At 30.3% G+C, this 14,667-nt stretch overlaps 1 protein-coding gene across 9 annotated transcripts in view; it reads right to left on the bottom strand.

Annotated features, from left to right (window-relative positions):
• LOC123267371 (serine/threonine-protein phosphatase 4 regulatory subunit 1-like) overlaps positions 1–14,667 on the bottom strand; it is a 96,485-nt gene that overhangs the window by 7,520 nt on the left and 74,298 nt on the right. For 7 of the 9 annotated variants that reach the window (XM_044731951.1, XM_044731952.1, XM_044731954.1 and 4 more), the window contains one exon: positions 4,396–4,508. In XM_044731951.1, coding sequence (XP_044587886.1) covers positions 4,396–4,508 — 113 coding nt within the window. Of the gene's footprint in view, positions 1–76; positions 221–4,395; positions 4,509–4,607; positions 4,756–14,667 lie in introns of those variants that run through there. The other 2 variants (XM_044731957.1, XM_044731959.1) reach the window with 2 other exon arrangements.

The raw sequence follows: 14,667 nt of genomic DNA, 5'->3' as shown, positions 1-14,667 counted from the left end.
AAAATAACCCAAGCTTATAACTGTGACTAAGAGCCGCCAGCAAAGCAGGTAAATTTTTCTATTCTCCGAAAAATACCTTTGACTAAAAAAATTCCTCCGGATTAGTTCCACCGTACCGTCCATTTTATTTCGCAGAAATATTATTTACAATTTTATAAATTATTAACTTTGTTTAAATTTTTTTAATTATATAATTAATTTACTAATAAATAAAATTATTTTAATTATACTTAATAACAAAATATTTATTTATTTATCGATGAAGAATAAACAAAAATTCACAGCGACGCCAACTTAGGCGGGAAACGAAAAAATAACTGGGACTTTTCTTGTACTCGCGATCTCTCGATGCCAGTCCGTTCGGTTTAAGCGCGGGGGTGCAACTGAAGCGGACCGCCGTAGATATACTCTAGACGTTAGACTAGCATCGAACTACGATCATCGTAGCACCTTTTCCTAGCTTGGCTAGCATTTGGTGCCTGGAAAACGGGTCCTACCCCCCCCCCCTCCGGCGAAAAAGGAACCGATGGTGGGACTGAAAGCGACTGGATAGCTGTGGTTGGATAATTTTCACGGAAATTCAACTTTCGCCCTCTACAGTCTTCCCTATCTCTTTAGCATCTCCAATTTTTTAGAGAATTGACATGCCACACGTGCTGCAACTAAACCATTTACAATATTCCCCTTTTTCTTCGCTACCTCCCCCGATTTCTTCTCCCACATTTTGGTTATTCCGTTCATCTGCCGCTTCTAGCTCCAACTGCATATTAGTATACTAGGCTGTTGTGTCCTTCAGAAGGATATACAACTAAACAGAATAGAAGGAATATAAATAATAAATACTTATGAAAATAAAATGCACTATGCGCTAGAACGGTGAGCGCGTGCTAGAAAATTTTTGGGGGCGGATGGGATGATGACGGCTGTTCGGGTTCATCCTGGCATCCAGCTTTACGACTCTACTGTTGGAGAAAAATAGTTTTACTAAAATACAAAAGTTTGGAATATTACTTGGTACTGTACTCTCTTTTCTCTGCTCTCTGGTAGATACTCCTAAAGGGGATTTTGTAGGCTTCTGGGCTCTTTGCACTACGAGCTTACTAACATCAATCATCGTGTCTTATCTTACATTTTCTTCTTCTTTTACTAGTACTTTACTAAAAATAAAAATATACATATGCTTGTTTTTTTTTTCTTTTATTAATATAAATTTTTTTGTAATTATTTTAAAAATTTCGATAGTTTACACTGATAGGATTTTTTATACTCTCAGTGTATTTGGATTTTTATGAGAAGAAAATGTGAAAAATTTGACGAAAAATTAGAATTATAATTTCTTATAAAAAAAATCAATATTTTAGTTTTAAATGTTATTTAAATAAAAACTACATCTCTAAACTGTAAAATTGTCATTGAAATTGTAAAAATAATGATTTAGAACTTTCAATAAAAACGTGATCAATTCTAAAGTTTGCTTTTTTATCGTTTCAATTGGAAGCTATAATTTGAAAATTAAGAAAATTACTAAATTTTCTTATTTGAAACATTGAAATAAAAAAAAATAAAATTAAGTAAATTTTATTATTTATTTTTTCAATTGTTTAAGTTTCAGCTTCAATAAAAAAGGCGTGAATAATATAAACTTGAACAATTGTAAATAATTTATAAAGTTATAGTTTGAAAATTGGCAGTAAAAAAATTTTTAATATTTTAGATTTAATATTTGGTCAATAAAATGGCGCGAAAATGATAAAATTTTTTTTCAACTTTGTAAATAAATAATTAAATTTTGAAAATTCAAATAAGTTAAGATTAAAAGTTATTTAACTAAATAAAAATGTATTATTTCCAAACAAAAATTAAGAAAATTATAATGAAAAAAATTAGCATGATTCAAATATTTGAATTTTTTTAAATAATTAAACTTTTATTTTTAAATTTGAAAAATACTTTAAAATAACTATTGTAAAAAATTATAAAAAATGAAAAAAAAATTCTCAGTTAGATATAAATGTCACAATGAGAGACTGAATAGCGATGCATCTTGAGTTCGCAGGGGATCCAAAAATATTCACCAGTTCAGCATGAGAAGCATCAGTAGCGGTAAGAAATTATAAAGTAAAGCATAGCACGAGTCAGTCCATATATATATATATATACAGAAGGGTGATCTTTCTTCCGCCCTTGTATCTTCTTTTGGATCCGAGAGTATTTCGTCGTCGTTGTAAAGAGTATTGGGACAGAGGCTGGCACGTGTCACGGGGACCCAATATGCGTTTTCGAGCTCCCCATCATCTCCATCCATGAAAGGAAGTTGGACTAAAAATACGACTATCGTTTCTTCTCCCTAATTTATTTTTTCTCCGGATGTAACGTACACGATTTATTAATTTTCTCTTATCATTTTCGAATTAATCGCCCGCAGCTATTCCACCGATGCAATGTCGATGCCAAGACACTAATATAACATTTGTATGGAATATTGTAACAACCCGTTTGTTCATTGATAAAAGAAATTTCGCGGGTAGTGTTAAAATTTAAGAGATGAAATAAGTGAGCGAGCCATGGGGGTCCATATGGTTATTTTATTTATAAACACGCACGTCTCCCCGTCTTGTTTTGTCAAGATTTTATTTTTTTTTCTTTACATTAACGCACTCGTACTACATTTCCGGTGACACACGTGCCTTTATATGCAGCGATAGTGAGCGAACATTACCATTTTTGGTTTTAAAGTATTTTTATATTTCTTTGTTGTTATTATTGTTTATATTACTTGTCATTTTTTTTTAATATAATTATTAATGAGTACAAGGTTTACGTTTTACAAAACTTGGGTAGTTAGATTGTAACTATTAGATTGAACAGTACTTTAATTTTATTAAATAAAAAAATATAAAATTTGGAAAACTAAAAATTAATTAAAGAAAATATAGGAAAAATATTAGTTTTTATTTTATCATAAAGTTGAGTAATTTTTTTTTTTTGTTTATATATTACCAATTTTTTTCTAATTTTTAAACATATTTATCAATTAATTTGAACGTAATTTGGTTTTTACATCAATTTATTATAAGAACTGTATTTACTAAACTTAAAAATTTTTTTTGACAGCAAAAATATTAGAGCAAATTATAGACAGTAATAGTTTGCAAATTTACTTTCAATTTAAAATTTAATATATTTTTTAGAGCTAGGCAGTGTTCAATATATTTTTATAAATTTTATTTTTTTAATTACTTTTAAAAAAATTTTTAGAGTCGAATAATACAAACTAAAGTTCAATTGGTCCAAAAATATTATGAAGAAAACTGAAGTTGTTTTCAAGCAATAATAATTTTTTTTAAGATAAGAAAATTTTACTTTATCTAAAATAATTTTTTTCTCACTAAATATTTTCTTGTGTTTTTTTGTGTTCAATTAACTACTCAAGAAGCTATATAATAACCAATTTAAAAATAATATAATTAATATTTACAAAAATATTATTATTGTATACAAATTTAGTCCATGTTTAATTAAGTTTCTTTATAAATTTGAAACTAAAAAAAACTTTACTCCAACTAAACAAATATGACCACGAAATTAAAAAAAAATATTTCAAGATGCAACTCTTTTAACATTTATAGCATCTCAGTTTCAATTAGTGCAGTGCAGTTTTAATAAATTAATTAATCAAAAATCATATAAATATAATTAATTATTAAATTATTGAAAGAAAAAGTGCAGCGACAGAAGTGCAAAATTAAAACTAAAAAGGATTGACAAAACAATAAATTTCAATCCTCGAAACTAAAAATAAAACCCATAGAAATATAAATATGTACTAAGTGTAGTGTTTTAAAAAGCTAATTAATAGTAAGTCAAAAAATTTCGTGATTCGAACGTCCTGTTTGAAAATCACCGCAAGAATTGGGATTATGAGTAAAGCTCTATATTCAAGAGATCGCGAGGATCCCAGATTCACGACCGCGATATAATGAACAAAGTTTTTATCCGAAAACGCTACTTTTTCAAGTTAATATTTAACCCTAGACTGGTCACTCGTATAGCGTGACGCCGCGTAACAACTACTCAACCTATAGAGACTCGCTATAGTGCGAGCGAGAAACTAAAAAAATGGTGACCAGTCTAGGGTTAAAGCGTGTGCCGCAATTGGAGTTTGTTTCCGTCAAAAAAAAAGTATTGTATCGTTGTTAAACCGTCAGTGTTACACTGTTATAGTTTTGATCATAAGTCATTACTCAACATTTTTTGTTTTTGTATTTGTTGTTGTTTTTCAACTGTCATGGTTAATATTTTTGACGTATAATTATATATAATTACATGTGAAACTATTTTTTGGAGTTAAATTATAATGTTATTTTTATTATTATTACTAACGTAAAAACTCACCTGTATCGTTTACTAATTTGTGAACTGGTTGCATTACTTCCGCGACATTTAAATCCGTTCCGTTGTCTACTGCGCCACGAAATATTTCCAGTAAAATTCGGCCCACAAGTTGTCTGTAATAAAAAAAAAAAAAAAATTAATTAATTAAAAATTTTGATTTGAACAAAAAAAATTTTTTAAATTTATATAGAAATAAATTTTTAAAAAATTACCGCGAAAATTTAAGTCATTTTGAGAAAATGCGCAGCCAAATTAACGAGGTTAGACTTTGCGTTGTATGTTTAGGTATTCGATACGTCGCGGGTATTAGAAAAGTAAAAGAAAAACTCAAGAAAGAAATTATTATTGCGACGTAAATAGATGCGTAATAAATTCCCCACTAAGTGTATTCTGTATGATCATCAACAAAACGGGGGGGAAAATTTTTCCAACCTGGTGGTGGGGGAAGAGTCAGTGGAATAGAGAACGAGGATTGGCTATAGATCCCCCTACATGGTCAGTCAATCATCGGGGTGGGAGACACGCGACAACACGAGTCACGGACGAGTATACTGTGCTTCCATGTCTTTACGCCACGCCTACGACACCCGCGCAAACATGGCCGCGCGCGGATTTCTCGCGACGTCGCGGTCTCTTTTTGCTCTAACTCTAATGCCCATCACCGTTTTATTTTGATTTAATCATACCGACCCTTGGTAAGGTCCTAGTTATACTACGTATTATTGTTTGAATTTAAAATAAATTAGAAAAAAAATTTTTTTTTGACACAAATATTTCAAACATTTTTATTTGTCAATTTTTTAATCCCTTAAAATTGATTAAATATTTGAATTATAATCTTTTGACATTTAAACCTGTCAAAAAATTTCATTATTTAATCTTTTCAAGCTAGAATTTTTTTTTTTATTTTCAAGACAGTGTTAAATTTTTTATTTTAATTATTAAGACAAATTTATCGTAAAATTTTGTATTTTTTCCAAGTAATTTAAATTTTTTGTCTTTTTATAATAATAAATAATTTTTTTTACCAAGTTCAAATATAATTACTTAAAAATTTAATTTAAAATGGAATGTAAAATTTTTTTAAAAATATGTACTAATAATAATATGTAATAATGAAAAGTTGAAATTTAAGGGTCGGGCAGTTTGTGTTATGAATAAAGTGCCAGTGGCACAGTGGCTTCGCTTATGTCGGTAGTGAACTAATCGTTAATTAATAGTCGACTCGGTGCCCTCTTTTCGAAAGAGTGGGACCCGGGTTTTTCCCGGCACGCACCACTATTTTTCAGTGATTATAAATAAAAATATGTGCGTTACGTTGCCAGCCTTCTGAAAGTGGCAGAGATAGTCGGGCGGCACACGTCTGACTTGGGTGATCACCCATTTAAGCAACAACTTGAATGGGTGACCACTCTAGTCACCGTTGGCTAGCTCGAGGGATCTCTGCACACTAGGAGAGGGGCCTAATGCTCCAGTGGTCGATAAAGAAGAGTTTCTTATCAATCACTGTAGACTTAGCCCAGCTCCGACTGTACTATCATGGGTTTTCTCTGTGGTTTCCCCATGGTTCTGTTCCAACAGCATGAGAGGTGAGGTTCAGGGTGAATACGGTACAGAAAGCACAAGTCGGTCCACAACCGTAAAAATTAAAGTAAAAATGAAGTGTCGGGTGGGACTTGATGAAGTCCAATATGAGAAATAGAAAAAGCGTAGAGCTAGGAGAAAAAGAGGAATCAGCCTTGTAAAAACCGAGAGGTGTACAAGTAAAGCATAATAATAATATAACTAATCGTTAATTCCCCGAAATTCGATCGAAGCCATGTAAAACCCGAAGACCCTTAATCTATCCCATACATCGTCCAAACAAAACAATGTAGAAAAAAAAAATAAAAATAACAATTAAATTCGGAGCAAATTCTAACAGAAATTTGAAAAAATAACGATTTGTTAGTCATTTATATAAAAGATACTTTATACAAGTCATCTCGTTTATCTGTCGATTGCCAGGTGTTACAAATAATAATTTTGTGTACAACAAAATTTAAGGACTGCAACATCTGTCACTATTAGTCTATTTATAAATAGAAAAATTAATATTGCAAAAAATAGTTATTTCAGGAGGAGGATTTTAAAAATTTGGGAAAGTTTATTTTTAAAGTTTGGTTGATATATATATATATATATATATATATATATACCTGTAGCTCAAGGGCAGAGGGATAGTAGCTTTAGTATTAGGGGCGAAATGAGAACGAGATAAGTTTTGGAAGAAAAAGGAGAGGAATGCGGTCGTTTGGAAAACTATAAATCAATAGAAGCCGCCTGGAGTACGGGACAGGTGCGAGAGTAGAGGAAAATACTACGCCAGCTTACCACCCAAAGCTAATACAACACACGAAACAGCCCTGGGTAAATCTCGGTGGGGTCGCAATATACCTAGACATCACATGACATCACAACAATACTCGCTCGTGTCTACTACGGTCATGTCAAATAAAATAAACCAAACCCATAGTCATTCAATTCGACAACACAACGAAAAAGTTGCTGTTAAATTTGTCAAAGTTTCTGTCAACTAAGTAAATAAATCTTACATTTTTTTCTAATCCACTTTCTCTTTGCGTTCAGATTTTTCTTTTTGAAATTTTAAAATTCTATCCTGGAGTTAAGCCGAAAAATATTTTTAATTTGTTTAAAAAATTATGAATGAAGACAAAATATAACTGAAATAAATTTCGGAAGGCAGTATTTCTTCCGACACAATAAAGTGACATGAAACACTTGTGAAAAATTTTTTTGTAAAATTTCAAAAAAAATTTTCTATACATTTTGAGTTCAAGTTTTTATGGCTAAAAATTTACCCCCTAGAAAAAAAAAAAACTCATAAAAAATTTACTTAAATTTTTTTTTTAGGAAAATTTTTTCTGAAATTCGAGGAAAAAATTTTCTTTGTATTTTTAGTTCAAGTTTTTATGACTAAAAATTGAAATTTATAAAAGAAAATTCCATAAAAAAAAATGATTTAAAGTTTTTCTTCGGACACAATAAATTTCCATAAAAACTTTTAATAAAAACCTTTCGTGAAAAATTTGTTCCTGGAATTTAAAAAATAATTTCTTTGTATTAAGCTGGAACCTTTTCTTCGCAAACAAAACTTTAAAGAATTTATTTGAAGTCAATTTTTCTACCGACAAAGAGAAGTTTCTTCAGTAAAAGTTAAAGATTTTTCGAAACTAAAGTGAAATGATTTATTTTATTTTTTTTTATTTCGGACAATTTTTTGTAGATTAAAATCATAATATATTTTAAAAATTATAAACATTTTAAAAATTTGAGAATTAAATTTTTACAAGAATTCTTTTATTGAAAAAAAAAAAAACATCAGATAATTTTAAAATTTTGAGAAGAAATAAAATGGCGCGAAACGACAGTTGTTGGCGTAACACAGAAACAAGCAAAGTAAAAGGGTCCTCTGGCGTTAAATCGGTACGGGGAGTTAGTAGCATCCATACGCTACATCTACATCAGGAATGTTGTGTTGTGGCGCAGTTGCATTTTAGCCATAAGAACGAAAGAAGAGAAGAGAAGCATCTACATCAGGATGATCAGGAGTAAGAGTAGGAGGCGGACAATGTGCTGAAGGAGAGAGAAGGAACGCAGTCAAAGTCAATGCACCTCTGGAGAATGCACGCCGCGGCGTTAACGCGTCCCTCGCCTTCAGTACACACTATAAACTACAAACTACACACAGTACTATCCCTTACACGATACGTACGAGCACGTCAAAGCGCATTCTCCTGTATGCATATTTCATATAATATGCACGCATCAACATCGAACTCGACTCGTACTCGATTGAATTAAATACGCAGTTTGCAGAATACAACCCATGCGTAGGTAGTCGGAGTGACCGGTAGAGTAAACAGCCAACTCTAAACATCCCTTTATCCGGATTGTATCATAGATATACTGAATCGTGTACTCTTGATATGATACTTGTCATGTGATTGGCAATTGTCTATCTCTTCAGTGATAAAAAATTAATTTGATTCAAAAGACAAAATAGCGAAATAAAATCATTTTGAAAATTTTTTTTTTAAATTATCTTAATTGAAAGTTTTAGTTTGCGCAATGATTTTTCTGCTTGATTCAAAATACATAGTAAAAAATTTTGCGTCAAAAAACTAGATGTTAATAATTTTTGTGTTATATATTCAAAACTTTTATTTGTAAATTTAACATTTATTCTATTAAGGTAGTTGTTGCGTGATAGGCATTTCAACAGAAAATTATGAAATTTTTTTTATTGAAAGATAAATATATTAATAATTTACTACCAAAATTTCAGATCAATTGACCGCACCGTTTTTGAGTAATTAATTTCCGAAATTGCATCTTTTACACGTAGAGGTATAGAGAGATGGTAAAGTTGGTATGAAATCTTTGGCCCACTCGAGTGGCACGGAAGATTTCATACTAACTTTACCATCTCTCTATACCTCTACGTGTAAAAGATGCAATTTCGAAAATTAATTACTCAAAAACGGTGCGGTCAACTGATCTGAAATTTTGGTGGTAAATTATTAATATATTTATCTTTCGATAAAAAAAAATTTCATCATTTTCTGTTGAAATGTCTATCACGCAACAACTACCTTAAATCAACACGAAAAAGTGTTAAATATTTAACATAAAAATTTTCAACATAAAATTTTTTGACGCAATGACACAAAATTTTTTACTATGTAAAGAGTTTTTCAAAAATGATTTCTATGATTTAAAATTTATTCATTTAAATTTTTTCTTTTAAATGATTTCGATTTAATATAACTTCATTTTTTTGTGCTTGTTTTAAAATCAAAAATTTATTTTTAATTATTTTCTTGGTTAAAAATTTTTTTGCTAAATTCAAGACAGAAAATGTTGAAATAATTTTTGTATTTTAATTTTCTCTCTAAAAATATCCTGACTAAAGCAAATTTCTCCTTGCTAAAAAACAATTACTGTCTCTCTGAAGATTTTCTCGGTTAAATTAAACATTTCTTCCGTAAAGAAAAAAATCAAGACATTAAATAAATTAAAACTTATTCTCAATTGACCTAAACAAAAGATTCGTTGTCTTTCATAATACATATGCATTCGAATTTTAATAATAAATAAACTAGTACTAAAGAAATCTAATGTAAGAAGAAATACTGTAGGAAATATTGTTCTCGGTTTACTGTTTGCGATACACTACAGACTGCGGCGGATTTTATTATGCATTGTGGCCAGCTTGGTAAAGCTGCTGTTGCCACTATACTCTTCTTAGAAGCTATAATGCACCGAGCCCTGTAAAAAGAAGAGGGGTTAATGCGCAGTTTCTCTCTACATACGATAGAACCGGGTGGTCCAAGCTCAAGATGTAAACAACTGAGTATAGTACATACTTGAGTTTTTTTCAAATTGTATAAACAGAACTGGACATTTTTTTTTTTTTTTTTGAGATAAAGTTGTTTGGAAGAAAAAATTTTATTTCTAAAATAGCTGACTGGTGAGAAGATATTAAATGTGAATAAGTAACTTATTGTTAAGAAGAAATAGTTTTTTTTAATATTTTTTGTATTGAATTAATTTGAGAATTTATGTTAGGAATTATTAAATGTAGTTTACATTAAAAAATTAATATTAATTAAAATTTTAATGAAGAAATAAACATTTATATTATAATAATTAAAAATTTGTTAATTTAAATATAGAAAAGCAATAAATTCTGAATTTTGCTTTAATTTACTGAAATTTACAAAAACTTGAAATTTTTATTTCAAATCTTTTGATTAATTCAAAAAGTTTTATATTTTTTTAAGTAAAAGTTAATTAAAAAATCAATTCATACTTAAAAATAAAATTGTATGTAGAAATTTTATCAGTAATATGTTTATAAACATTAAAAAAATATTAGATTGTTGGTGTAATTATTTTTGAAGTATAGTGACAATTTTTCCCAGAATTAAAAAAAAAAAAAATAATAGTTTATATAGTAATAACAATGACGTTTGCGTGGTTGTAGTTGGTTCAGTCATTCGTCACTCGATCGTCGGACTGAGTGCGTAGTATTATATCTCGCGTGAGTGGTGCCATCTGAGTGTGTGTATTTGGAGGTAATATCAGTATAGAGGTAAGGGGAAGTGTACCGAATACCGAACTTGAGCATAAGTAAGACCGAGAGAAGAAAGAAAAGAGAAGAAAAAAGGGAGAAGAGAAAAGATATGACGGCTGTGCTGCAGAATGAGGGAAGCGTGAGTGTGTGTGTCCACTCTCGCGTAACCGTCTACGTTGGCACGGATAGTGCAGGAGGGTGAAGAGCGGAAAGTGGAGAGGGATCGCAATGTAAGTAAAAGAGTAATGAGTAAAAAGAGCGCAAGTGTGAGTGTAATGCGCATAGCAGCGATAAATGTATACATAGGGATCTCTAGTGTTAGTATCATAATATAGTAGTGTAGAGGAAAGAGAGGGTGACGTCTGCGTGGCCGCGTGGTGTGGGAGCGTAGTAGCGTGTGTACGCCAATGAATCGCGCGCATGCGCCAAGTCTTCTCGCTGCCGCTGAATGAACTACCCCCACTTTTGTACACTACGAGATTATGTTTTATACTATACTACTATATACGCTCAATTCTACTCGCGATCGACTTTATTGCGTTTGAGGTATTTTTCATTATTATTATCGTTATTCTTAAAAATAGTAATAAATCAAATTGATAGATAAAAAGTAATAATTAATTTAAAAGACGTCTAAAAATTTTTTAGATTTTTAAAACAATTTAATTATAAAGAAAAAATTTAGCAAAAAAATTTCATATGTATAAATTTAAAAAAATTATAAATGCATATTTAAAAATTTTTTTTTTAAATTGATTTGTTTTAAAAATTCCAATATTTGTCAGATGTCTACTAATTTCAGTATCATGATAAAAGATTTTAATTTTTCACAAAATTAGTTTTCAATCACTGTTTAAAACAATTTATTTTTAAATAAATTTATCAACTAGCTTTTTGAGAATCGATTGAAATTTATTTTTCAAAATTCTCCATTAATATTCCATTTTTATATTTTTAAATAAAAATTGAATTTATCTTCTACTCCGAATTATTTGAATTAAAAATACACGATATTTTTTTAATATATTAGATTCGAAGATATTTTCTCATGTAATAGACAAAATATTATTAATGAAAATAAATGTATCATTTAGAAAAAAAAATATAAAAGAAAAAATATAATGGTTATTGGTTTTATTGTTGATGATAATTGTTATTATTTATATTTTCGGGTGAATTTGAAATAAGAATAATTTATTTGAGCAATGATTTATGAGGAAATGTACGTGACATTGAGAAAATAGGATTAGGGGTTGGATGTGTGTGCGTGGAGGGTAAGGGAAAAATGAGGGTATGTGTGGAGAAATAGTTATTAGTAGTGGTATTAGTATTAGTATACAGGATATAGTATAGAGTGCATTAGAAATAGGAATAGGAAAAGGCGGTTTAAGATGCACGACATATGCGAGTTTTTGTGTGTATAGTAGAAAGCGTGTGCAGCTGCGAGATAACTATTGGGGCCGGTGGGTGACACGTTTTTCGAAGAATGTGCCACCATTACTGTGCCAGGGTGTAAGGGTGTAGGGTGTATAGTAGTCAAAAGCCTGTATACGCTGCACACATATATATATATATATTACTGGAGAAAGAAAAAGAGAGAAGTATTGATTTGTAGGTTGTAGGTTGTAGGGCGAGTGCAGGGCATCCCTACCAACACAATTTTCCCGCTGACGTGGGTTAACGATCCCCTAAACTAGCTGTACTACCCTTTTCAGATTTTTTGCGCGGCCTCTTAACCCTCTTAGCGGGTATTTTGTCAACTTAAGATCTATGATGTTTAATCACTCGGTAATGCAGTTTTTTGGTTTTTAATTTTTATTGACGGTAGCGATAATTTTGAATGAAATGAAAAAATTTATAAAAAAAAAAATTATATTGTAAATAACCAATTTGATAGAAAAAAAAAAATAAATCTTATTAGAAAATATGTACACATTAATTTTATAATTTTTTACGCGCGCAATTTTGAATTTTTAAATTTTACTTATTTAGTTAAAAATTAAACTATTTTTTCATTAGAAAATTGAACAATTTTATAATAATTAACAAAATGATTAATGAGAAAAAAAAAAAAAAAATTATTTATAAAATTTGTTAATTTTTTAATTGATGATCCTTTTCAATATTTAATATCAAAATTTTCTTAGTAAATTTTAAAATTTAATAATTTTGATCAGAAAATATAAATAAAATAATAAATTTAAAGTAAAAAATGAATTGCATATGTATGACATAAATAACAGCAATGAACTTTTAGTCCCAACGAAGATCAAGAGCATCCACCCCAGAGAGTTTTGATTTAAAATTTATCAGGGGAATGTACTGGCTCGTTTGGAAGAATCTCGCTCGCGTAGAGGGAAAAAATGAAGAGGAACGGCCGAGAAGAGTCTTGGGAAGAAGTAAACAAGTGGATGAGGTAGGACGGGACGGTGGTCAGTGCATTTGGTGCATTCCTGAGCAGTCTGCGCCAACGCAAGCGCAACAAGAAAAGAGATTAAGATAAGAGAGTGAGGGAGAAGAGGATGACTAGTTGCTGCCGTGAGAGGAGACAAGGAAGAGAAGCTCGGCACTTTGGACCGACCAACGCAAACCGCATTCCCGGCCGTGACCTTCGCTAGGACATCGCCACTGCTCACACTCCCGTAGAACCTTCATTATTACTATATTCAGCAAATACAATTCATTTTAATTAAGATGAATTGAGACTAGTATTAATATCGATTACAGAAAAGTTTTCTTTTAATATTAATTTCAATTTCAATACCGACATATATTTTATGTAATTAACGGCACAGTTTATTTATTTATTTATTTTTTTTTTTTTTTTTTTTATTCAAGAAATATTTGTCGAGCTGATGTAACGGTTGCGCTCATTGGGGGTATGAAAACTAAATAATATAATATGTATGAAGAAAAGATGAAATAAAAAAAGTAAAAAAAGTGGCGGTGAAAGAAGGTAAAGACACTCATTCATAGTTTCTAGTTGACTGCCTCTGAGGAATCACAACAGAAGTCTTTAGTCTTTTATTTTATTCTATTCAGCTCGCCGTTTAATAAAATTCCAGAGATTCATTTCATCGGAATCACCACTATCAACAATGATAATGATAACAATTATCCGCGGGAAATAATTAACAAATGGAGTACACGGTGCTAATAGACTTCAAGGTTCGCCGGTCTAATTACATTGACACCTCTGCCATTATTCAGTACTTTCAGGCATAATTTATCTAAAAATAAAAAATGATATTATTGTTGTTAATATGTTATGTATTATGTAAACTATTCGCGGAATTTAGTAATATAATGAGCGAAAAAAAGGTCATAAAACTTGAAGTTAGCTGTGAAGTTAAGCATTAATGTGAGATATGAATGAGCGTCGAGAGAGGGGACCGGGGAGAGAAAGTGTTGTTTACCGTCTGCACCAAGTGAAGACGTACATATAATAGTACGTGTGTGTGGTACTACAGCATAACAGGGGAAAAATAAGAATAATAATACGAATAAGAAAAAAGAACAAGTAGTCAACACACTACACATAACAGGGAGAATTTTGCCCCGACGCTGCTGCGGGTCCGGGCCCCAGGATTCGAAGAAAGAAGAGAACGAGAGTCAACGACCTGACGAGCCTCTGTTGTTAAGTCAACCTGAACCCTTGTCTCTGCATTTATTTATTTCCTTTATTTATATTTTTTTTTTAATATGGATAGTGAGTTTGAGTATGAGTTGAGGCTTATCAGTTTTTTTATTTAATCGGTAGACCGATTAAATTTTTATTGAGATAAATAAAGTCACTTGCAATGGATTAAGCAACCGTTACGTGACCGATTGACATACGACCGGATATTCGGCACCTGCTTAATTTTTTAAACCCTAAATTCATTACATTCCGATGAATTATTTTCATTTTTATTAGTTCGTTCGGTTATTTAATGTTGCGTATCTCTGGTATCAATAAAATTTTATGATTTTATTTTTTTAAAGAACATGAATAATTTGAATTTTTCTTAAGTTTTATTATTATTGTCATTAATATCTAAGAGAATAAAAATTAAGACTTTTTGGTATAATAAAACCAACAAAGGATCTATATAATTACAAATTGATCAATTTGAAATGAGAAAATTTTGTTT

This window comes from Cotesia glomerata, linkage group LG6 (assembly GCF_020080835.1).
Source record: "Cotesia glomerata isolate CgM1 linkage group LG6, MPM_Cglom_v2.3, whole genome shotgun sequence".
NCBI lineage: Eukaryota > Metazoa > Arthropoda > Insecta > Hymenoptera > Braconidae > Cotesia > Cotesia glomerata.
Note: the sequence above shows the minus strand (reverse complement) of the source record. Positions and strands in the feature narration are given on the sequence as shown.